At 43.0% G+C, this 26,910-nt stretch overlaps 1 protein-coding gene across 1 annotated transcript in view; it reads left to right on the forward strand.

Moving 5' to 3' along the window:
- The window catches only part of ADGRB3 (adhesion G protein-coupled receptor B3), a 174,946-nt gene that overhangs the window by 116,287 nt on the left and 31,749 nt on the right, over positions 1-26,910 (forward strand). Inside the window, exons 18-24 of the mRNA XM_032961547.2 lie at positions 1,714-1,817; positions 2,938-3,040; positions 3,590-3,740; positions 10,384-10,453; positions 18,881-18,947; positions 19,436-19,521; positions 25,532-25,703. Of these exons, the coding sequence (XP_032817438.2) occupies positions 1,714-1,817; positions 2,938-3,040; positions 3,590-3,740; positions 10,384-10,453; positions 18,881-18,947; positions 19,436-19,521; positions 25,532-25,703 (753 nt within the window). The remainder of the gene's footprint in view (positions 1-1,713; positions 1,818-2,937; positions 3,041-3,589; positions 3,741-10,383; positions 10,454-18,880; positions 18,948-19,435; positions 19,522-25,531; positions 25,704-26,910) is intronic.

The raw sequence follows: 26,910 nt of genomic DNA on the forward strand, positions 1-26,910 counted from the left end.
CCAATATATTTGAGGTGTGGGGAAACATGATGGAAAGCTCCCTTATCTGTAATTATTTGTTGTTCGTGTTTATATATATGATTGGTTAAAATGGTTATTTATTTATTATATCCAGCCAAGTGCTAGATTAGAGCACCTGACTTTGAATTGGAACATTGCAATTTGGAATACTGGTCAGTGGTCAACTCAATCATTCATCCCACTCAGAGAGCATCACCCACCATAGAAATGTGGATTCACCACTAATGGTTCCGGGCTGCCAACATGAATTAGCTTTGGCCCATTGCTCAGTTGGGTATGGAGTCACAGTGACACAGATTGTTATTAAAATACTCATTGCTAAGTTGTCCAGTAAAATCAAACAGCTCTGTGCCTCATCACAGTAGAAAATAACTGGATTTCTAACCCCACTACCACTGCCATGTAAACAGGAAGGCCGCTAATCTTGATTTGAAGCTTTCGTGACTGCAGGAATCCATACTCTTTGGTTCTTTCGGTAAAGTCACGTGGGTATAAAATAAAACTCTCTCCTCCCCCCTCTCCTCCCCCCTCTCTTCCACTTCAGCAATTTTTTCTTGCTGTGGTTTTCCCACCTGATGATGATTGCTTGTGTTGCAATCGAAACGTCGTGATTTGTTTTATTTTATTTCTAACTACGTGACTTTACCGAAAGAACCAAAGAGTAAGAAGGCCGCTATGAACACAAAAGTTCATCCTTGCACAACGCTGTATTTAACACCGGGATTATGGATGAACACGCGTTTTTAATACCCCAATAATTGTATGGTGATGACGACGACAAGTATCTTACAAGAAATCAACGAATGATGATGATCCTAACAACATTGTAACCCAGACATGCATTAAGCTGTCTTTCGTGTGCAACAACAGACAACCAGTTAATCCTTTAAATGTATTACCCACTCACTAGATCAGATAATAACCTTTAATTTTATACCTACGTTACTTTACCGAAAGAACCAAAGAGTACAGAAAATAAAACTATAATTTTTAAAATTGAGCCTTTCGTGCAGCGCTCATTCTTGTACCACTTTGTATTTCACGATATAAGCAGAATGACAAACACCTTTCAATACATCAATAGTAGGGGAGATGAGTGGTAAAATCCTTAGTACATACATGCGTGCGCACAGTGCATTTATGTGAGACTGCGATCATCCAGAACAAACCGTGCAACGCATCACGATGCGATGCCTGCCCCGCATATACAAAGGAGACATCGCGGCGATAGCACTCCGCCGCTCCTGACGCGGTTATCTGGGCTTAACCACCTTAATGTGAAATTGTAGTTGTTGCTCTGCGTCTACATCAGCCATACGAACTAACATTTACGCGTATGTGTGGGTGCGCAAGTGCGTGGGGAGCGGTGACGCAATGGTCAGCGCACTGCACCACAAACCCAGAGACCCGCGTTCAATTCCTGCTCATGACTAATAGCAGTGGCGATTATCTGAACCAGTCCTGGGTTTCCCCTAGATCGACTCGGCCTCAAATGACTATCTGGTGCAGTGCGTAAAAACATCGCCACTGGGGAGACAAAGGCAGTCAGCCGTGGTACCGGCCACAGACCTCCTTGTGTACTGTGCCGGCCTGCATAGGCGCTCGCTAACAATACTTGCCCCAACAACTTGTTAAGGCTATACAGGGGATCTTTGTATTTGTCGTTGTTTTACGTGTCTGTGTGTTCAACAGAAAGTGGAGCCAGTGAGGACACTGTCTGTGGCTCTGATTGTCGGCTGCTCAATCTCGTCTCTCGCTCTTATGCTACTCATCTTTATATACACCCTCATCTGGAGGTATGTTCTCAATTCACTCAGTAAAATAGGCCTGTTTCGGCTGTTGGCGAAGGTGCTATTTAGCAAGCACCTATTTAAGGTTCGCACAGAATCCTTTGGACTGTTTTAGCCAGCACCACAAATGTCTGCAAGCTTCTGTGGGTGACACTTCTGTGGGTGACCACACTGTGTTTCAGGTATTTTTGTTTTATTTCGGCTGAGTTAACCCGAGGGAGGGCTCGACCAGGGTGGTTGCCACATCCACGATGGGCAGGAAATGCAGTGGAGCTACATTTGGATTGCAGCTCCCTGTTGTGACACACACATCCAACTCCAAACACGTTTACGTGAAATTTTCAAGCTATCACCGTTTTGTCAAAATAATAAAACTTAATTTACCATTTAAAGTGCTGAAAGTTATCCGCAAACCTAAACGTTTACCCCAGAAAACATAACCCTAACTCCTGACAGTTATCATAATTTCAAACCACAAGCTTAAGAATGCCCGTATCAAGCATACCCATCAACACTATACTCTTAATATTTCTAAGAATTACACAGAGAAGGTGAAACATTTATATGAATTAACTTTTGATGTGAAACGAACGAATGCATTCTTAGGTATCAGTGGGTTTTTCACAACTTAAGCACCCTTTACCGAAGAGGCATGCCTCTGCTAATTACACCCATATATACCTTGTATCTGCTACAGAGGGCTATACAGGTGTAGGGAGCTGTTACCAAGCCATATGATTCATATTTAGCTAAAATATCTTAATTCAGTTTGATACGGGCTATACGATCATACATGCAATCAATTGCTCTCCTAATTAACGGTTTGATTACACGGAATAATCTCACACAAAAAAAGCCTTACCTGCACGCGTGTCGCTGGCCGGGAGGTGATGGGTGGGGCTTGGTGCCATCATCACTCGTGATGCGGGGGGGGGGGGCGCTTTGCAACCAATCAAGAACAAAAGTAGTTGATTACAAGTTTTTCTATCTGTTAATGAATTTATTTGAAGGATTATTAAAGCTCTAGCCATTGCAATATAGCCGTAAACTTGTGTGCAAGCTAAGGTGCAAAATGTCCTGTGGCACATCTGTCATTTTGTGCATTTTCTTGCATCCCCATTTGCAGATCTATCAAGTCGGACCGGAGTGTGATTCTCATCAACTTCTGCCTATCCATTATCTCTTCAAACATCTTGATCTTGGTTGGACAGACACAAACACAGAACAAGGTATAGTAGCCAGTCTGCTTAAGTCTTTCTATTGTTGCAACTACGAGCAACTTTATTGTGAAACAAATTCAGTTCACAAATGGATCAGAGGTGAGGGTTTTTCTTCAATCATTGATCTGTTAACAGAAATTCTACAAATAATTAGATTTTTTTACAAGTTTGAATCTGCATTCTGACTGTTCTGTCGCGCAATAAACATTTTAAATAGTGTTGTGAAATACAATGCCGTAAAATCTAGGTCGTTAAAATGTATGACTTGAAAGTTGTTGTTGGGATGTAACGTTTTTATTACAGCGTGGATTTGAGTTTGGCTGCCATCACAACTCTCGTCATCCTTATCTGTGTCTCGCAGTGCAGATTTTATATGCGGTGTTTGCTGTTGTATGGGGGTACCGGTTGCATCTCCTTAATATGAGGCGGCATTGCCTCAAAGCTGGGCTCTGCCTCAAAATGGACACCACTGCTCAGAGATCTTCGTTGTGAATTTGTAATCAATACATTATGACGGCGATAATCATGATGATGACGTGTGTGTATGTGTCTTTGCAGGGTGTGTGCACCATGATCGCTGTGTTTCTGCACTTCTCCTTTCTGGCCACCTTCTGCTGGGTTCTCACTGAGGCCTGGCAATCCTACATGGCTGTGCGGGGCGTCACCATGAAGAGGATCATACGCAAGCGCTTCCTGTGCATGGGCTGGGGTGAGGCTGCTCTATACACTGCGCATGTCTAACAAGCAACGTTAAACTTCGTTTCTAAGGCCAGTTGAAACCATAATCATAATTATGAAAATTAATTACCCAGGAAAGCATTGCGAGTGAGACTCAAGACTTTTTCAGGGCAGCCTTCCATTGGAATGTTTGGGAAATTACATTTACAGGTATTTAGCATTCTAGAGAGAACTGTAATTCCCACAGAAAACCCACAATTGTGAGAGGTTGACATACAAAAATCCACACAGATGGATCCAATCCCCTGTTGTACTGCCATCTTCTTTCAACTTCCTAGCCCAAGCCTACAACGCCTGGTATTCCCAGGTAGTCTCACATCCAACTATTAACGTGACTCAATCATACTTAGCCTCTGAAATCAGACGAAAGCAGACAGAAATGAGAGCGATTTGGTAAATTCCGGCTGAGTCGTCGCAATTCGGCCGGTGCCACGTTTCCACGTCAGCCAGGCCAATTCGGATCGATCTCACGGGAGCTCGGTACGGTGGTCCCCAGCCCACTTCATGGCCCGTGACACATGCCGCTCCGAGCTGGACCAATGCCCGAAACCAGTCGTGACATCACAGGGTCAATGTGGAAAGGAGATACGTGTGGGCTATATCACTCGGTTTCACCTCCCGACTGTGTTTTTGTTGAAACCACATGGCTGAAATTTATATATTAAAAAAAGTAAGTTTAACCTTAAACGCTCAAATGGAACGCACACTTCTTTTGAATTTTGTAAATTAAGTAAAAACACACGAGATTTAAAACGTCGCTTCCTGGCTGGGATCTCACTGGGCTTGGCAATCATTAAATTAAACACTTATTTAATTTTACTAGGTAAAGCCCATTGAGCTGTATAGCTCTTTTCAGAAGCGACCTGGCCACAAATGAGAGCTCAACGAAGTGGCTTATCACGTAGACATTTTATAGCAGCCGAATACTCTAAACGCGTGTTTCTAAATGTGGACGGAAAAACCTGGAGGACCCGAAGAAAAATTCACGTGATCACAGGGAGAACATGAAACTCCAAATATACATGCGACCTCCTGTATACCACCGTGGCACTCTACATGGCTGTGCAGGGAAAGTGAAGGGTTCCAGGGCTACAGGGAGAAGGGGTTCAGCCCATGGAGTCTCATGGCTCATGCAGAAATGTGGGGACATAATGCCTGGATATCCGTGCTGATTCTGAGCCAGAATTGGATCATTCCTGAGCTGACAGAGTCCAGGTCAAAGTGGTCATTGAAATAAGGCATCGTTCATGTGCAGAGAGTACACTTCTAAACACTCGAGATCTCAACATCGCAAGCATTCAGTGAATCACAAAACCATATTTATTTATTTATTTGTAATACATCACTGTATAAAGTCGGGTTTTTTATCACTTAGAATTGTCCAAACTTGCCAAAATGCATGACTGCGAATCGGAACGAGTTCTGTTGCTCTATGACATTATAAAAGAGTCACTAAATTATACGCTCTCGGAATGTACTGAATCTCGATGCAGGGAATTAAAAACAACATTGCAGGATAAACATTTTAAGAAAGTGAGACAAAGCATTCCCATTCATGCGATTTGATGCGAGGTACACATGCAATATTTAAATGTAACACCCATCATATTTTAGATAAATGCGTTACTTCCAAGAAATCTGTTACATTGGGCACTCCTAAACTTTTCTGACTTGACAATTGCATCTAAACTTTCATGCGCCTTGCATACAATGTAAAGTAATTATCCACACACACCAACCCTATTCTGCTGGATAGTTTCATTGTTTGTGTTTTGGCATTGCCCAACCTTCATGCACGATATAATGCATTCCCGATTTGTATTTTTAGAAACCAGTAACACATTTTGATGAGCACGCAACACTTATGAAGCTAACCACGTGAAAACAAACAGATGCAATTTCGTTTCCCTTCTCTAAAACGTAATCTTTTTTTTTATTGTTTAACAGCAATGAAGCATTTTGAAGCAATGTAGCACTCAGCTGGATACTTGGACTTGTTTAAATTGTGGGTGTAAAATTTAACCGTGCAGCTTTGGGCTCATCAGACCTTCACTGAATTTAGAATTCATTGTCCACTTTTTTTTCCAAAGCGATTTAATTAACAATCTGGCACACATATTCTTAGCTCTTTCGGTAAAGTCACGTTGAAGGGAAACAATAAAATAATAAAAAATATATAAAACAATTAAAATTCTCACGACGTTTCGACCATGACGCAAACGGTCATCATCAGGTGTGAAAAACCAACGGCAAGAAACATTTGAAAGAAGTGGCGGTTCGCATTTATTTATTTATTTATTTCTAAACGGCGCATTTATTTACTTTTAAAAATGCGTTAGCACCACGGGCAGCGATTTGGCAGTTTATTTAGAAGGACGAGTCCATCTATGTTCTGAAAAGAGGAGGGGGGAGACGAAAAATTAATGTATGCTGTCTGAAAGCCACCGTAAGTGTGAACAATCAATTAAGATCTGAAATGGTTATCAAATCCTTCCAATGATTGCTCAGCCAGAATCCATCTTCTCGGTTGAAATTGTCTCTGTGCTTGTATATGTGGATAGCCTCATGAACGAATCTCTCATGGTAGCCAGATGGCTTACAAAGAACCTCTGTCTTGGAGAAGTCAATGGCATGTGAGCCTACTGAATTATGACAATGATCTGCCACGGCCGAGGTGTTGGTCCTACCGTGTTTAAGGTCTGCTTTGTGTTCACGAATGCGGTCCGAGACATGGCGTTTGGTTTCTCCAATGTAACTACTACCACAGAGGCAACTTAGTTTGTAGACACCAGGGTGCTGTATGTCCGGAATCACATCTTTTACAGACGGAACCAGATCACGGATTTTATGTAATGTGTTGAAACGAACCTGGATCTTATGTTAATTCAAGATTTTGGAGATCTTTTTTGTGATCCCCGCAATGTAGGGTAAAGTGATTGTTTTGAAAGGCTCCTCAAGAGGGTCCTTCTTCATGGTTTGAGTGATAGCTTTGCGGATTGTATAGTCGAGCTTGGTGTATGTGCTTGAGTTCACTGCCTATGTGTTCCTGGTCGGATATGCATTGGGCTCTATGGTACAGAGTCTTGATGAGAGAATTCTTCTGTGATGGATGGTGGTGGGAATCCGGTTTCAGATAAGCATCCGTATGAGTAGCTTTCCTGTAGACAGAGTGGCTCATTGAACCATCAGGTCTCTTTTTTATTAGGACATCCAAAAAAGGCAGCTTGCCATCTTTTTCGACTTCCATGGTAAATCTGATGGCTGGGTGTATGGAATTGATGTGGTCGAAGAATTGGTCTAGAGCAGGCCGGCCATGTGGCCAGATGACAAAAGTGTCATCAACGTACCTCTTCCATAAGGTTGGGTGCAGAGTGGCAGTCTGGATGGCGTCAGTCTCAAATTTCTCCATGAAAATGTTAGCTATAACCGGAGATAGGGGGGAGCCCATTGGGGTGCCCTCAGTTTGTTTGTAGAAAGTTCCATTCCAAGTGAAGTATGTATTGGAAGAGGTACGTGGATGACACTTTTGTCATCTGGCCACATGGCCGGCCTGCTCTAGACCAATTCTTCGACCACATCAATTCCATACACCCAGCCATCAGATTTACCATGGAAGTCGAAATAGATGGCAAGCTACCTTTTTTGGATGTCCTAATAAAAAAGAGACCTGATGGCTCAATGAGCCACTCTGTCTACAGGAAAGCTACCCATATGGATGCTTATCTGAAACCGGATTCCCACCACCATCCATCACAGAAGAATTCTCTCATCAAGACTCTGTATCATAGAGCCCAATGCATATCCGACCAGGAACACATAGGCAGTGAACTCAAGCACATACACCAAGCTCTTAAGGCTCATGGTTACTCCGACTATACAATCCGCAAAGCTATCACTCAAACCATGAAGAAGGACCCTCTTGAGGAGCCTTTCAAAACCATCACTTTACCCTACATTGCGGGGATCACAAAAAAGATCTCCAAAATCTTGAATAAACATAAGATCCAGGTTCGTTTCAACACATTACATAAAATCCGTGATCTGGTTCCGTCTGTAAAAGATGTGATTCCGGACATACAGTACCCTGGTGTCTACAAACTAAGTTGCCTCTGTGGTAGTAGTTACATTGGAGAAACCAAACGCCATGTCTCGGACCGCATTCGTGAACACAAAGCAGACCTTAAACACGGTAGGACCAACACCTCGGAAGTGGCAGATCATTGTTATAATTTAGTAGGCTCACATGACATTGACTTCTCCAAGACAGAGGTTTTTTGTAAGCCATCTGGCTACCATGAGAGATTCGTTCATGAGGCTATCCACATATACAAGCACAGAGACAATTTCAACCGAGAAGATGGATTCTGGCTGAGCAATCATTGGAAGGATTTGATAAACCATTTCAGGTCTTCATTGATTGCTCACGCTTACGGTAGCTTTCAGACAGCATACATTAATTTTTCGTCTCCCCCCTCCTCTTTTCAGAACATAGATGGACTCGTCCTTCTAAATAAACTGCCAAATCGCTGCCCGTGGCGCTAACGTATTTTTTAAAAGTAAATAAATGCGCCGTTTAGAAATAAATAAATAAATGTGGACCGCCACTTCTTTCAAATGTTTCTTGCCGTTGGTTTTTCACACCTGATGATGACCGTTTGCGTCATGGTCGAAACGTCGTGAGAATTTTAATTGTTTTATATATATTTTATTATTTTATTGTTTCCCTTCAACGTGACTTTACCGAAAGAGCTAAGAATATGAATTACTGCAGTCACGAAATCTTTAAATCAAAATTTAATCTGGCACACCTCAGAACCAAAATCAAACTTTGTTGTGCAATGAATTGCAAACCTATTCCGAGGAATTATCAGTCAGGGCCTAACTCAGATCATCATCATCATCATGTTGGGTCGATAAATCAGGTTCAACAATTATTGCATTATGGATAGACTGGCCCTTGCCTTTAAAGCGTATGAAACATGTAATTTCCCAATGGGTTGTTAGCTTTTTTGCCAAGACAACGTAGGCTCTTTGGAAATTCTTAAGCTCACTTTAAGGGGAGCGCGCAATCCGGGGACAGTGGCTGCATGAGCAAAAAAAAAACATCACTCCCTCGCTAGTGGGTGGCTTTGTACAATGTTTGTTCGCCAACAACACTAAACAATCATCACTTTACACTCGTCACGGTCACGAACCTATTCCCATTCCGAGACATCTGAAAGTTGCAGGGTGGTGGATCCCGTTCACCGCTGAATCTCGGAACACGCAAGTGGTTCGGGTTCATTTTATTTAGAGAGGCGTAGCGCCGTTGTTTTTAAAGACATTGTGCTATTCGCAGAGAACCGTAGTGACACGACCGTCGCACTCTACGATAGCTGGCGCCAAACTGTGCCACACACCCTCCTGCATGGCCTTATGGGAGCCTCAGTACCGAGAAAGTTATTTTAATGTACACATAGGTGATCGAAACGGAATGGGAAGAAAACGGGTTAAATACAACCAGCGTACAAACTAATGCACTGCAGAAACTCACCCACGCGAAAAGTAAACATTTTCCCGATTCTATGTATTTTATTCTACATCGATTCATTTCCCAATATTATACAACAGGTGATGTTGAAACCACATATTCCTTCTTTGTTTGTGTTGATGGATCGTTCAACGCTCTCGGCGATTTAAACACTAGGCAGAGTGAAGATTTTGAACGACCTCTTCTGCCGCCCTGCTTAGATAAGTACTTTAATCAATATCATAGTGATGTTCGTGAGCCACACCTGAGGCATCACCTCCCTAACCCCTAGCACGTGGTTTATAGGCTCGTGATAAATGTTGGTAACGTTCCAAACGGTCGTTAGGGTTTGGCCACTGTGTTATTGTTTAATACATTATAATAATGAATATCAACACACTGGCTAAATGAAAGCCTGCCTTCACAATATCAGTCATGGGCATTGTTTGACCATACTTCACCATGCTGGTAAGAGCAGGTTAGTATAGGGGAACACTTGAACCGGTTTCAAATATCACTTACCACTGATGTGAGCGTGGCCGGCAATCAAACGGGGGTCACCACGTTCATGGCATAGTGCGCTAACTGGCCACTGCACAGCAACTTTGATCAATGAGCCATACTAAATAGTGCACATGTATTGCATGCTCATGTGCGCAATGGTCTGTAATCCTGTGCACGAGGAGGTGTGTGTGCGATAGAGTAAGCGGTTAGCGCGCTGCGCTACGAACACGGAAACCCCGAGTTCAGTTCCCGCTCACGGCCACCAACACCAGTGGCGATTATCCGAACTGATACTTGGGCCTCCCCTAGGTTGACTCAGCCTCAAATAAGTACCTGGCACGGTGTGTAAACATCGCCACTTTGGAGACAAACGCGGGTGGGCGTGATGCTGGCCACACACCCGCTCGTGTGCCGTGCCGGCCTTCATAGGCGCAACTCGCTAACAGCACTTGCCCCAAAACAGTTTGTTAAGGCTATACGGGGGATCTTTGCCTTTGTGTGTGTGTGTGCTTGCTAACAGCCCTTCCCCTCAACAGCCTGTTCATGCTATGGGGGGAATCTATGTCTATGTGTGTGTGTGTTTTGTGCCGTGTCCATGCAGGGCTCCCAGCTCTCGTAGTTGCGACCTCGGTGGGCTTCACGAAAGCGAGCGGATACGGCACGGCCAATTAGTGAGCATGGCACCAGCACCGTCACCACCACGGTTATCACCATACAGTTTTTTTTTATTTTGCCTCCAAATTAGCAACTGTGAGCTGATGCATTAAATATAATAATCAGGGGAAGCATAGTTTATTGGCTTTAAGCGAATGATTGAATATATTTTTTTAATTGTAGTTAGTCATCAATGCAACCATTCACATGTCCTACAAGAATACCATGTGTAGTTCTTGAATGGAAGTCGGCAGTGATTGTCTTATGCAGAGACTGTGTCATTTTGTATGAATGTAAAATTTCCACCCGGAACTCAGGGCTACCTCTGTGAATTATAAGCTGTTTTTTTTTATTGTACGTACGCGCTGCATACGTATGTATGTTTGTTGAACAACGTAGCCAAACACGCGAGTCGGAGGTGCGGGAGAGGAACAACAAACTATACACAAAATAAAATGTGATTTCCCTTTCAAGAGAACATTTAAGTTTTTCTTTCGGTCAAGTCACGTAGAAGGGAAATAATAAAATAATAAAAATAAAACACAATAAAATAAAATTCTCACAACGCAAGCAGCCGTCCTCAGGTGAAGAAACAGCTCTGCTTGCGTTGTGAGAATTTTATTTTATTATGTTTTATTTTTTATATTTTATTATTTCCCTTCTACGTGACTTTACCGAAAGAACCAAGAATATGAATCTCTGCAGTCACGAAAGCTTTAAATCGAAATTCAAGTTTTTTTTTTAATGAACATGATTGTTCAAAATGACAGGTTCGTACGTGAGCACCTAGTTAAATTCCGTATTATTTTCCATGCATAGAACATCATTGCCGTAATGAATATTTTATGAAAGAGTAGTATATTGGGCATTTACATGGCACTTAAGTTTATCCAAGTAATATCTTGCTCATGTAAGTGGGCACACAAAGCACCTGTATAAATATAACCGTTACTTGACGGGGTTAAATAAAGATGCGTCTCCCGACTTATTATCGCGGGGATCTAGGCGAAAGAAGGTTGGAAGATTTGTCTTGCGGAGGATGGCATTTTTAATGGCTCCTTTGACACAGAGTAAATGCCAGGAGACGGGAAATGGCTGATATCTCTCCACTGTCAGAAACAAACCACACTAACGTTTGGCCGACGCTGGCATGTTTACTTGGTTCAGGGCTCAATCTGATTTTTATTCCAGTCACTATGAGGATGGCGACAAGGAAAGGACTTTCGAAGGTGCAAGTTCACAGAACAAAACAGTTGCAACAGGCATAATTGTCGTGGATATTGTGTAGTAGAGTTTTATGTTTGTTGTAAAACAGTTCTCTAGTGGAAGGCGACTGGAAAAAGTGGAAGTCACTTCGCATTAAACAAAAGGTTGCTTTGTGGTTTAAAATGTTGGAATGCAGCCAAGAACAGAGGATCGGGACAAATTTATATTATTCATAATGGAAACAGTTGTGCAATAAAATTATTCATGACTTTTACATTACATGCAGTGTAAAGTATTCCCTCACTTTTAGCAACCAGTTTCACAGACGGATACAAATAAGTCATTGTGGCCATAAACACTTAACAGGAACGATGCTAGACTTGTAGCCTAAAATAACTTGGTTCAAGTTTGAGTGAAGGAGCTTGAACTTGGTTCATTGCTTAGCCGGGCAGCTTGCTTTGTGTGAAGTAAATTGCAGGTGCCTCCACCCGTTCAAAGAAATCATCGAAGAGCTGCATTAAATTCACGTAAATTACAGTATGAGAATGACACCAATTTTTTTACACTACCTAAAAAATCTTCACCGAGTGCCAAGACTCTTTTTAGTTGGGTCCTGCATGAGGATGTTTGGAGTGCATGGAGAAAACTCACCAGCCACATGACTGCCTCATAGCCGTTTTTTTTTATTCTGTTTGGCCACACTGCCGTTTTTGTTTAATTATTTTTCATTCATTGTGCCCGTGCACCACTGCCAACGGCAGCATCACCACGTAACTTGTTTTAAACGTAAGCGATGCCTTCTCATTCGTTCCTTGTTATAAAGAGCGCCGAGATAGCGAAGCCAGACGGAACGTCTCGCGGTCCCCAGCGCTTCAACTCACAGCGAACGCCGTGGCCGTCGTAACGTCCCGCGGTATTTTTTACTGCGCAGAAGTTCGCGCTCGGCTTGCTGATCTCTCGCAAATCCGCTGCTTCGGCGCCGAGGCTACTCTCCGGCCTACCTGATCCAGCCACCCTACGTCAACTCCAAAACAGATTTAGTAGCCAGCGTTTTTCCTCAGGATACCCGGCGGAAAAATGCAATTTGTATCGATGAGTCAAAAGTTCTCTACGCTAGAAACGGTGCCATTAAATTCTAAAAATACACTACTGAGTGGAAAGTTTCAGGGCTGTGGAGGAGGAAAATGGATGTAGGTGTCTTGATTATTAAATCTTTTACAAGGTGTCTGGACTCTGTAAGTTAGTCGGCATGGTCAGAGATATGTTTGGGTCTATTTCTCAAAATAATATTTATTTAACCAAGTGGTGTTGTATTTTTTTGGAGGAATCACTCAGTTGATAGAGCAGGAAAGTCATGACCGTCTGAGCTCAATTCCTGTCCAGGGTTAATTGAGTGCATCATCATCATCATCCCTCTGGAGTCACTAAGACTGCCCCCTTGATGGTTACTTTGAACTCCGGTCATCCTAAAAGCGGCTTTTGGCTCGCCATCCAACAAAGACGGTCACTGCATTGCACGCTTTCAGATGCGCTTCTGCGGCCGTCTGGAATGCTCTTCTTTCCGATATTAGGAAGCCGCTGGACCTGTGCATTTTTAAATAATCTAGATTGATAACTAATTTATTTAGAACAGTTTTTTTTGTGTTTAGGTTGTTGTCCTTCCCTCGCACCTCCGATTAGCACGGTCGGCTACGTATGGTGCGACAAAATTTCACCATACATACACACATACACACACCTTAAATACATACATACACACACACCTTACATACTTACACACCTTAGCGGAGTGTGATCATCCTATGGATAGACTTTAGATCACCAGAAGAGAGTAGTAGTTCCCAATGCTTGTTTGAGCACGGGGACACTCTGCCTACCATTAAATCACCCGAAATGTGCCCAATCTCATCACATCTCAGAAGCCAATCAGGCCAGAGCCTGGTGAGTACTTGCATGAGAGACTATCTGGGCATACCAGATGTTGTAGGATTGGTTTTGTGAGGTGCGCAGATGATGGTAGAATAGCTATTGGATTCTTCAATGTATTTGTGTGAAGCTTTGAGTGTTGCCTGCTCATATGCATTGGTTTTTCCCATGTTCTCTGTTTTCCTCCGCATAAGCCAAACACCCATTAATGGAATTGGCCAGCCTTTCCAATTCACGATCCCCTTGAGCGCTGAGACTTACTTGAGGATGTCATGGGTAAAGAGCATTATTATACTCACGGCCACTCTCTAGAATAATAATAATAATGATTTACACTGGTAAGATAATAAGCTGAATGGTTCCCAATATGAGTATGGGTTTTTTTTATGATGTTTGTTGACTTTGACATACAGAGCCTGAAATAAAGTGGCTCCATCACGCGTACGTGTAAGTTTCTCAGATTATATTGTTAACCATGCGGATAGAATGGGGTGGGGCGGGGGGGTGAAACGGTGGCACAGTGGTTCACGTGGTGCGCTATACGTTCACGTTCATTCGTTCGCTTCTCAGTCCGCTTGCCCTGTTGAGGGTTGCAGCGGCAGCATGTTGATATGGGCGGTCGAGACCTTCCTTTCCCTGGTGACAGACTCTAGCTGTTCCTGGGGAATTCTCAGGCGTTCCCATGCCATCCGAGCGACAGAGTCGCACCAGGGTGTCCTGGGCCGGCCCCGGGGTCTTCGCCCAGTGAACCGAGTCCGATTGTCGACCGGGGTGAACGTCAGTGGCACATGATAGCTGAATAAGGCCTGGGCCTCCCATTCACCAATCCTGAACTGAGCTGTGTGGTGAAGTGCAGTCAAACAAACCCCCATCACAAATGGCCTTCATCCAGCAGTGGATCGACAAATATATATCATTCATTATTATCGTTATTATTATGGATGTAACTAAAACTTAAATTTTTTTCTGTTCATTTGAGAATATTGGTTGTATCTCATTCATTATCGTCAACGTTTTTTGTTGTACGAAACTTTTCTTTTCAGAGGGCAGTTGATATGTGTAAGCAGGCTTGACATTTTCCGAGAAATGTCACCATTTAAAAAAATAAAATACAACTTTGAGGAGGAATTTTAAAAGCACTTTAGTGGGTAGCATTTGAACATTAATCAAAATGGTGCGATAAAGAATTAGTTGCAAGCACTTGTAAAACACGCGGAAAATTTGAGACTGAATATTTAACCGAGTTTGTGAAAGAAAACGTCAGTGTTGTAAGACATTTCTGTCAAAGGCTCTCATCCTAATAAAACAATCGAGGGGAAAGGGCTCATGGGGTTTTTTTTTAGTCACAGCATTAATGCGATGTATTTTAGTTTGCCTTCATTACCACGATTAGAATTATAAGTTACACATGAAGTAGACTCGATTATCCACGCTAATGGTGGGGAGGGCAGCTGCGGAGAATTAAAAATCGCGGATAATAATCAAGAAAATATATACATTTTCCGTGCATCTCTGTATCGATGCGCGTGCTCAGTGACAACACTTTCCTGCTCCCACGCAAAACACTCGGCCCACGAAGTAAGAAGCAGGGTCACGCCAATCAACATCAATCAAACTGCGCCCACTGTTGTAAAGATTTTCAACGACTGTACGGCAAGGAGCAGTCACGTGGATTTCAGATTAACTGGAGCACGTATTTGTTCGGATTAAGCACGTGACTTGTAATACACATTTCCAATAATAACAAAATACAACTGTTTTTAGATTATTAATTTGGGATTCAGGGAAAATCCATGAGTTTATAATGTATGAAAAAAATCTCAGGTGCGCGGTTAATCCACAAATCTGATCAACAGCACGTGGATATTCGAGAGTCTACTATATATGCGATTCTTCCATTCACAATAAAACAAAATCTGCAGAGTGAAATCCTGGTAAGTGGATGGGTTGAAAAAATAGGGAATGTGATGTTTCCACCATCAGCTTCGGGTTTCTAGAGCACATTAAAGTCCACTAAATGTCTCATTTGAAGACAGAGGTGACGTGTGTTTGTCGTAACCGAATAATCACTGGAGCAAAGGGTTGAGTATACTCAGCGTGGTGAAAGCCTCCTGTGGCTGAAGAGTTGTGAATGTGCACTGAAAAAAATAATAATTTGGGGATTAACTTGTAATGTGTGACCTGGTAAAAGTTTAGTTTTTAGTTAACTTTTCCAGTTTTTACAGTATGCAGAGAAAAACAAAATCTCTATCCCTTTTAAAATAACTCTTTAAGAGTTTTTTTTTTACCACGATAAAAATATTACTTTACAAGTCTTTGCATGCTTTGTTTCTGCAAAAAATGTCTAGAGCGCCTGCAGAAACCGCCTAAGATACCCCTGTGCACAGTGAGTGTAGTATAATTTAAATATTTCAAGTATATTTTGTTTAAACAGGTAAGACCTCAAGCGACCAGGATAGCCTCATTTGCAAGAGGGACCTGGGGCATTATTCTTCCAGTTGGCAGCGATGATTACTTTGGTTTAAAAAATGATGTTTACTTTGTTGAGTCTGAAGTGAGCACGGTAATTTGTGGTGTATTTTCGAATTTGACAATTTTGGACCCTGAAACCAGCATACATTGGACTCCTGTTGCGAATTATGTCAGAGGATCTTTCACTTCCACTGTGTAGCAGAGGGCACTCAGTATTACGATTATTACACACAGTATTAATCAGGGTGGCCACTATATTCGAACCGTTTCTTTTAGCAATAAAATCTACTTTTATGGGTATGTAATTTAACATTTTTGCCCAACTCTGAAAAACATACATACTTACAGTGAGGGAAAAAAGTATTTGATCCCCTGCTGATTTTGTATGTTTGCCCACTGACAGAGAAATTATCAGTCTATAATATTAATGGTAGGTGTATTTGAACAGTGAAAGACAGAATAACAACAACAAAAATCCAGAAAAACGCATGTCAAAATGTTATAAATTGATTTGCATTTTAATGAGGGAAATAAGTATTTGACCCTTCTGCAAAACATGACTTAGTACTTGGTGGCAAAACCCTTGTTGGCAATCACAGAGGTCAGACGTTTCTTGTAGTTGGCCACCAGGTTTGCACACATCTCAGGAGGGATTTTGTCCAACTCCTCTTTGCAGATCTTCTCCAAGTCATTAAGGTTTCGAGGCTGACGTTTGGCAATCCAAACCTTCAGCTCCCTCCACAGATTTTCTATGGGATTAAGGTCTGGAGACTGGCTAGGCCACTCCAGGACCTTAATGTGCTTCTTCTTGAGCCACTCCTTTGTTGCCTTGGCCGTGTGTTTTGGGTCATTGTCATGCTGGAATACCCATCCGCGACCCATTCTCAATGCCCTGGCTGAGGGAAGGAGGTTCTTACCCAAGATTTGACGGTACATGGCCCCGTCCATCGTCCCTTTGATGCGGTGAAGTTGTCCTGTCCCCTTAGCAGAAAAACACCCCCAAAGCATAATGTTTCCACCTCCATGTTTGACGGTGGAGATGGTGTTCTTGGGGTCATAGGCAGCATTCCTCCTCCTCCAAATACGGCGAGTTGAGTTGATGCCAAAGAGCTCCATTTTGTTTCTCATCTGACCACAACACTTTCACCCAGTTGTCCTCTGAATCATTCAGATGCCCATTGGCAAACTTCAGACGGGCATGTATATGTGCTTTCTTGAGCAGGGGGACCTTGCGGGCACTGCAGGATTTCAGTCCTTCACGGCGTAGTGTGTTACTAATTGTTTTCTTGGTGACTATGGTCCCAGCTGCCTTGAGATCATTGACAAGATCCTCCCGTGTAGTTCTGGGCTGATTCCTCACCGTTCTCATGATCATTGCAACTCCACGAGGTGAGATCTTGCATGGAGCCCCAGGCCAAAGGAGATTGACAGTTCTTTCGTGTTTCTTCAATTTGCGAATAATCACACCAACTGTTGTCACCTTCTCACTAAGCTGCTTGGCAATGGTCTTGTAGCCCATTCCAGCCTTGTGTAGGTCTACAATTTTGTCCCTGACATCCTTGGAGAGCTCTTTGGTCTTGGCCATGGTGGAGAGTTTGGAATCTGATTGATTGATTGCTTCTGTGGACAGGTGTCTTTTATACAGGTAACAAGCTGAGATTAACAGCACTCCCTTTAAGAGTGTGCTCCTAATCTCAGCTCGTTACCTGTATAAAAGACACCTGGGAGCCAGAGATCTTTCTGATTGAGAAGGGGTCAAATACTTATTTCCCTCACTACAATGCAAATCAATTTATAACATTTCTGACATGCGTTTTTCTGGATTTTTTTGTTGTTATTCTGTGTCTCACTGTTCAAATAAACCTACCATTAAAATTATAGACTGATCATTTCTTTGTTAGTGGGCAAACGTACAAAATCAGCAGGGAATCAAATACTTTTTTCCCTCACTGTATACGTGTGACCTGATGCACGTCTTTTATGCGTAAGAATGTTTTGAGGAATCGATATATTTTTACACCCCTAGCATCTAAGTCGATAACTAAAACAACGACATCAACAACTGTAGAGCATTTGTGAATATAGATCAGACTGAGACTTTAATTATTTCAGCTCGGTGAGGCCCATTGAATCAAGCAGCTATTTGTACAAGGACAGCCAGATTGATTAATGCCGTCACAGAACCCATATTCCAAATGAAAAAAATTACCAACCACTAGTTTTTTTGTTTAATATGTAGGCTTTCGTGACTAATATTATCCATAATAGAGGTTTTTTTTGGGTTAGATCACGTAAATATAAATGTGTCGTTAAACCTACCACCACCCGATGTAGCCATTTAGTAAGGCTCTTGTCTGATGATGCAATTTGTAATTACCGGCGAAACTTCATACTCGAATTGTGGGTTTACTCTCCAACACACCGATGTGCTGAACTAGTAACAAATTGGCACGTTTTGTTTATGTAACAGACCTTACTAATTGGCTGTGTCAGATGGTGGCAGGTTTTACAACACATTTGTATCCACGCGATATAATCCAAAAACTCTACATTTTAAGCTTTCGCGACTGCAAGGATTCATACTCTTTGGTTTTATTCGGTAAAGTCACGTGGACAGCCAAAAAAAACCCCCTCTATTATGCACACATTTTTTTACGAAAAGTTAATAAGTTTGACATTTGTATCATCTGCCGCTCGCAACCAAAGGTGTTGTCTCGCAAATTGCTTGAACTTGCTTTCACAGTAATATAGAACGTAAATGAATGGAATGTATCGCTGCATTGTTAACCACTGAAGATGTGTTGTTAACGGTTTTGTTTGTGTGTCCTGTGTCCCACCAGTTGTTGGCTGTCTCTTGAGGGAGGCCTGCTTTATTCATTTGTAGGACCTGCTGCTGCTGTCGTCTTGGTAAAAACACAATATCCAAATGCTTTCACATTGGCTTAGATTCAATGCAACAGAACAAGATAACAGCGCTATACATTGAACTACCTCTGTGTGCTATATATATGTAATTCGCGATCTTTTTTTGGGGGGGGGGGGGGGGGATTTAATTTTTGATATTTACATAATGGTGTAAATGTCACCAAAACTGTCATGCTGAGTGTATTCTTTGATAGTGCTGACCTTATGTTTTTGAAAGTATGCGTCATATTATTTTAGAGACGTCATCACGATTGCACCGTTAAAATAACACAGATGACATGTCGTGGACAACAAGTCCCAGTTCCTTAAAGTGGCTGCATTGTTTTATGTACACGATCCTTCCCCTGATTTTAGGGATTATCAGACCTGTAACGGGGGCTTCCCGTTTGGATGAGTTTGCGTGGATTTGTAAACGCAGCCCGTGAGGGCGATCCGGATTCCTGTTGTGTGTTTTTTTTTGCTTTGTACAGGTCAACATGGTTTTGGGAATTCTGGTCTTTAACAAGCTCGTGTCCAAAGAAGGCATTCCTGATAAAGAGCTGAAACACAGGGCAGGGTGAGTACCCATCAACATTTGTTGGCTGTCTCTTGAGGGTTGTTTTTTTGGGGGTTAGATCATGTAAATATACAACTCTGGCTGTCGCCTCATGATGCTAGTTGTAAGTAAGTGTTGTGGTTCTACTTTCCAACACACCGGTGTGCTGAACTAGTTACAAATTTGCATTTTGTTTTTTTACGTGACAAACCTTACTAATTAGCTGTGTCGGGTGGTGGCGCGTATAATGACACGTATGTTTTCGCGATCTAACCCAAAAAAACCTATTGTGGATAGCATTTGCAAAACGGTGTTCATGCTTAACACTGAACTTAAAACAAGCTGGGGTGAAATTCAGTGCCATTAGCGTGTCGCTTGCAAGCCACCGTGCTCTCACTGGGTCACGTGAGACACATTTTGGTTAAGTAGTGATGGTGCAGTCTGTTCTGCTATAACGCTGCGTGTTTTCACAACGCGAATTGGATATGATGCGATGAACGTGTTCGGGAAAAAAAAAATTCATAACGCGGATGCGAATTGGATATGACGCGATTGAGCAAATTAAACTACGTCGCGCAAGTAGGAATAAGCGGTCGTACGGCTGCCTCGGCGTAGCATCGCACAAGGCGAGATGCTGTTGGATGCTTCCGGATGCTACCACCCACACACCTTAGTCTTCGTTCAGCCTGCATACGCATCTCACGTGTTATTGCGGACTGTGCTTTACCCCTATATTATATATTATTCATTATAACGCGATTTTTACATAACGCTGTGTTCTTCAGGAATGCAACTACCGCGTTATAGGAGAACAGACCGTATCTTCATTCCATGAATGAATGAGCCTTTTTACGGAAAGACATTACACCTGCGTGATTTGTCAAATCAAGACAAACATGTCTTCCTACTCAAATGAGCAATAGGAGGATGTAGCTCCTTTTCATTGACTAACCTGAGCCAGTGGGGGAAATTCCACGTTCCTCTATGGCATGGGCTAGTTTCCCTACCGAACAACCAATGTTGATATTATCATCCCTCGGAGAGAAAAATAGGCAGTTGACCTTTGATCAGGATTTAAACTTGTAAACCTCTAATTATCAGAATGGCAGAAGCGAGGACTGCCGTAGTGAGAGTAAGGAGAGATTGTAGTACCCTGGTTTACTTTAAACCCCACGGGAGGCTGGCTACTGATGGCGGGGGTAGAATTGGGGTTGAGCTCTCAATAGCTATTAAATACCCCACAAGGCCAGTATCCCTGATAGCCTCTTACACGAGTTGGATAGAGATGAACACGGTGAGACGACATCAAGGAAACACCACGAGAGCGTGTGCTGAGAGGACGTGCTGGCCCTAGGTTGACGCACTGACCTCTGACCCCAGAGCGGACACTGAAGAATAGAAGGACGATTGATCAGAGCGCCACATCGCTGGATGTGATTTTGTCAGAGCATGAAAAGCCACGCGGGGCAGCGCACAGCTGCGATGCAGCATTGCGGAGGCAAGCGAATGCTTCCACACCGTGTTATTTGGGTCTTTCGGTAAAGTCACGTAGATAGGTTCAAAGAAAATAACGAAAACAATTACAAAAAACTACGACGTTTCGATCGCAACACAAGCGCTCGTCATCAGGAGGAAAAAAAAAGTCGTATTTTTTTTGTTATTTTCTTTGAACCTATCTACGTGACTTTACCGAAAGACCCAAAGAATATGAATTGCTGCAGTCAAGAAAGCTTTAAGTCAAAACTTCCACACCAGCTGGGCTGCGGGGTGATCGTCGTGGGGGGGGGGGGGGGGGGTGACAGCAGTGCAGTGAAGACCAAATGCAGAAGATCCCTGGCTTCGATCTTGGGCAAAGCCTCTGGGGGGCCACAACCCTAAAACCGCATCCACTGCACAAACCCTGGCAGCGCGTGAAGATAACTTGATGCGCATAATGGAAAATAAAATAAAAATAAAAACTCTCCGGCAGCGTGCAGCGGCTGTGGTCGCCCACAACAGAAGCATGGAACATTGGACGACTCAATGCTCTTTTCATGAATAAGGAGGCATACGGTGCGAAAGAAGCTCAACATACATACATTATAACGCCGATACACCATTCCGCTCCTCCTGATGCAATTATCCGGCTCATCCACCTCAATGCAAAGTTGCAGCTGTTGCTCTACATCATCCATATGCAGAATATGGCTGAAGTGCAGACGATAAATGAGTTCATAGCCAATGTATGCAGATCTTTGAGTGTCATCGACTGGTATTTCAGGGATTTTGCTGGGTCGTCTGGCTACCTCCCACATCAAAAACACTTTTCGGGAAAACATTTTTTTAACCCACCTAATTAAAGAGCTTCTTCAAAAAGTTTTGAGATGAGGCTTCCCTGGATTGGTAAATAAACTAAAGAATAATATAAATAATTGACAATCACAGAGGTTATCATGCAAAATTGAGCTGCAGTGAAATGAGGCCATCTGGTGTAGCCTTGGAACGACGAATAGCCCAGGTTTTGTGCACAGATACACATTTCAGATATCTGGTACTAAGTGGGGCTTGGGGAGAAAATTGCCACGGAAATTCCCTTCCCCTGGTTCTATTAGACTGGGGAGAAAGCCAGGACAGCACACTGTTGTATGTTCTGAATTCCCCTGGCAGAATATTGTATATCACAATGACATTCCAGCTTGAAAGGGCAAAAAAAGTATCTGTGTCAAAGTAATCAGGAGTACTGCATAACATCAACGTTGCACTTGGGTGAGAATGCACGCTTTGCATGCGCTATGTGTGCAAAGTTATTTTTAAATTTATTTCTTGAACAAATGTTCGTGATATACATTGTCGTTACTGTGATTTTTGACCATGCCAGGCACTATTTCCTATAAATTAGAACAGTGGAGACTATAAGGAAATAAATAGGCGGATGTTATTTAAAGATATAAACATTGTCTTTGTGAATAACCCATTTTATGGGAGCTGATAGGCCACCTATCACTACGCTCAGGATATATTGTCTCCATCTGGCCATTCGTACATCTGAGGACAATTCACCTGTTTTAATGAAAACTACAAACCCCTGATTCAGCCTCTATGAAATATCTGACACAGCTTATCAATACCAATATCCTTCTCCGTGTAAGGGTCATGTAAGGACGCCTCAAATAAATTAATTAAAGAGGCTACGCTAGCTCAGCTGTTCGATGAGGAAGCAAGGGATTTGATGAAGGGTTCGAATGTGGAAAAAAAGCGGGCGTGGAGGGCGGTTGGAGGCGAGAGAGAGAAAGGGGCAGGATTGGAAGACAGTTGGAGAAGGCATGGTTTAGAAGGAACATTCCAGGAGGTTGGAGAAGAAACAGGGCAGAAGGAATCAAATCGGGCCGTGACGTAAGCAATGGGCTCTTGGAGAGATGGTTCAGTGATAATTATCTGAACCGGTCCTGTGCCTCCCCAACATCATCGACTCAGCCTCAAATGAGTACCTGGTCAGGTGTGTAAACATCGCCACTCGGGAGACAGAAAGCGGCGAGCTTGTCGCGTGATGGAGGGTTAATGGTAGGAATGTTTGCAGGAAACTACCACGTGGCCTCAGCCAAATACAGATGGATCAACGTCTTGGCTACGGAAGCCTACGTTTTAAGTGATGCCGAACTGCTTTGAATCCGACCGTCGAACGAAAACACTGCTGTGGCATGAGTCCTTGCAGTGTTGTACATCGTTGCATTTCTGGGAAGTTCACGGAGCCCAGGTTCATGGACAAAAATAATCACAGGACTCTGATCCTGTGTGGTCGATGGGGGCGCCTGGCATGCAGCGATAGGGCACCAGCAGGAACGCAGGGATTTGGGGCTACCTGGAGCTGGAGACATTTTTTAAAATTTAATGAAAAATTGTGTTCTTTTGAGGTTGTCAGCAGCATCGTTTGTTTCATGTTTTGTAGGCCAAAGTTCCAATACAGCTGATGCATTTAATTAACCTTTTCGGAAATTCAGTTTCATATGTAAATGTTTATTATTAATATTTATACTTTTTGAGAGATATATGCAGAATGTATACACAGCATATAGTTTTTTGTTTTTATTTTACCCAGGAAAGCGTGAGTCTGACGATCCCTTAGTAAGGAGATTATTACCTGCCATGTTTGGCCAATTGCTTATTGAGCGTTTTGTACAGGGGGGATAATGGGAGTGTACAGTCTACACTCTACAGAAACACAACAGTGTTCTCGTACTTGCCATGCTGCCTCCTACTGACTACTCAGCCGTCCATTTGAGCGTTTCATGTTTGTTTTGTGTGTTCATGATCCAGCAACCTCACATCCGAAGCGTTGGGTTAGACATGTACTTCATTGTTAATGGGATTCCTTAAACTATTGCTCTGCTGGGTAGTCCTGTGGCCAAGTGAACTTGACTCACAAGAAGTATCGAGATCTCATCCCTTGGTCAGGAGCTGTCAGCCTATTGTGGTTTCTGAAATTACCACCACTTTTGTGGGAAGTCGACAGCAGTGGTGGTCACCGCCTCCGCTACATGCGCAATGTATGTTACATATGTTGAACTTCTTTCACACCATACGTAGCCAACCGTGCTAATCACAAGTCTAACCGTGCTAATCGCAAGTCACAGCAGCAAGATGTGAATCAATAGGTCTTGATTAGAATTGGTTTTACTTCTTTCTGGCAATAAAACAGTTTGTGTTAAGATGTTAATACGCCTAACATAAACCTTTTGCAAGAAATCGTGTCTGCGTTCACCACACGTACTCGTGGTGAACATGCATACACAAACATGCTGTGGTAGTGTATGATGCATTGCATTTGAAAATCATTGGTCCAAACCAGAGACAGCTTTCTTTAGAGCCTAGTCTCAAACAGTGTTAGACCAGAGGACGCCAAAAGGAAAACATCACAAAGACAACGCCTATATTACCAGAGCATGTTTGTTGTTTGCATGTTCACCACGAGTACTGTGTGCGGTAAACGCAGACACGATTCCTTGCAAAAGGTTTCTGTTAGGCGTATTAACATCGTAACACAAACTGTTTTATTGCCAGAAAGGGGTAAAACCTATTCTTATATTTTGATACTGACAAGAAAGGTCCCATGCGGTATTGATCAAATACCGGGGAAGTGCGCCCAACAGGGCACGTTTGGACGAGTAAAAAGTGAGAGAGTGGAGAATGACAGTCCTAAATTTCGAGCACCTTGGCTGCTCTTTAACCTTCCTTTTCTGTCTGCCCAGCCGCCACCCTCCTCCGATCCGGTGGTGGTGCTGGGTGACATGCTAATTCATATGTTAATTCCGCCCACACAGCTTAAAAGACGCGACCCATGCTTAGCAATGTTCACTCAAGCGCTGTCTTCTGGACAGTCCTGTTCATTCACCTGAAGAAGGCTACTTGTGTTGTGGCCGAAACGTCGTGAGAATCTTATTTTATTATGTTTTATTGTTATTATTTTATTTCCATTCTACGTGACTTTACCGAAAGAACCAAGAAGATGAATCACACTCCTCTCATCATCCGCTCACTGCGGTGACTGGACGGTCGCAGTTGGGAGATGGTGCCAGAGGCAGTGCTGGAGCTAACATGTGCGGTTTCCCCGTACCTCCGATAAAAGCACGGTTGGCTACGTACTGCTGCAACAGAAGTTCAACATGCATGCATAATGGGAATGCGATCGGGGGGAGTTAAAGCGTGGCGTTCTCACGGGGGCTTGCGACGCCGCCGTGCTGGTGGCGAGACACCGTGGGGTTGTCTTTGGCCGAGCCATGCTGTGTGCTGTGCATGTGTGCCCAGTAGTGTAGTAGCGGTTAGCGCGCTGCGTGGCCAACACCAGTAACGATTATCTGAACCGGTTCTTGAGATGAGGTACCTGGTGCAATTCGTAAACATCGCCACTGGGGGGGCAAAGGCGGCCGGGCATGGTGCTAGCCACCCACCCTCGTTTGCCGTGCCGGCCATCATAAGTGCTACTCGCTAATAATAATTGCCTCAACAGTTTGCTAAGGCTATACGGGGGATCTTTGTCTTTGTGTCCACTCGCCAGGTCGTCGCTGTGGAGCTCGTGCGTGGTGTTGCCTCTCCTCGCCCTCACGTGGATGTCGGCCGTTTTGGCCATCACTGACCCCCGCTCAAGCCTCTTTCAGATCCTCTTCTCAGTCTTCGACTCCCTGCAGGGCTGCGTCATCTTCAGTGTTCACTGCATCCTCAAGAAAGAGGTGCGTGGCACCCAAATGTGATTTTTTTTATTAACTCGCTGTTTTTTTTTTACATTCATGGTATCATTCTTGAAATCCAATGGAGTTGCATTGGTGGGATTAGAAACATACAAATGTGGCTTTTAACATGTTTAAAGGATGGTCCTACCTTGATATGCTTGAGCACGTGCTTGAATGATTGTTTTTTGATTGAGTGCCCAGAGAAAACTCACATAATACGAGGGATGAATGCACCTATTGCACACAGATCGGTCATTATAAAGACTTGCTGCAATGCCTTCTGCAGGTGGATCATTGCCCTAAAGATGAATGTCTCACTCACTTGACGGCTCCATCTCCATGTGATTCACCCACGCAACCTCTCCCAGTGGGTTGGATTTACAGGCATATACGCCGCCATCATCCGGCCAAATATCAAGAGCTATAATCTCATAATTCACTAGACAAACAGGGCCCTGCTGCTGTAGAAAATTAGCTGCGAGTCATACCAGTGTAAAATAAAAATGAAAAATGATTAGCCGTTGCTCATGGACAACTGCAGACCTGTACATGAGTCACTGCTAACATATTTACTGATTTACCATAATGCAGTGGGGGAGGGGTGGGAGAGGAGTGGGGGGGGTGCCGGGTTACAAGAATCAGAAGGTGCAGAGCGAGTTGGAAATTCAAATATCATTTGGCTTAGAATTAATTGCATCCGCTGAAAACGAGGTGATCTAAATTGAAGTTTATTGATGTATACATAATTTATACCAATTCTCATTGGAGAATGCCTCTACAACTCCAACGACACCACAATTGTGTTTGAAAAATGTGTCGAGTATTATGCAGCATGCAAATCAGATTTTTAATGTGTTTTTTTGCATGCATGTTCACGGTTAACTCCTAAAACAATGTTTTTGCAAGTTTCTCCAAATCAGTGATTGTACAATTCTCAATCAGTTGATCGTCATTTTGCCGTGTTTTCAGGGTCCAACTCACGCATTGGAGAGAGCTCCTTTTTCTCCACTCGTTGTAAAAAAAAAGTAAAAAAATATATCTATCAAAAACACGTGCCCCCAGTTGTGTCCATCACCAACAAAGAAGCAAATTACCTTCAGTGATGTGTTTCGGCCATTTCCTACAGCGTGTGAATCCGGGCCCCAAATGTCAACGTCCAACGTGAAGCATTCTGCAGAGTCAATACGAGACAACGAATTGGGTTATG

The sequence above is a fragment of the Petromyzon marinus genome, chromosome 27, assembly GCF_048934315.1.
Source record: "Petromyzon marinus isolate PM22_M1 ecotype Great Lakes invasive population chromosome 27, UKy_Petmar_22M1.pri1.0, whole genome shotgun sequence".
Taxonomy (NCBI): Eukaryota; Metazoa; Chordata; class Hyperoartia; order Petromyzontiformes; family Petromyzontidae; genus Petromyzon; species Petromyzon marinus.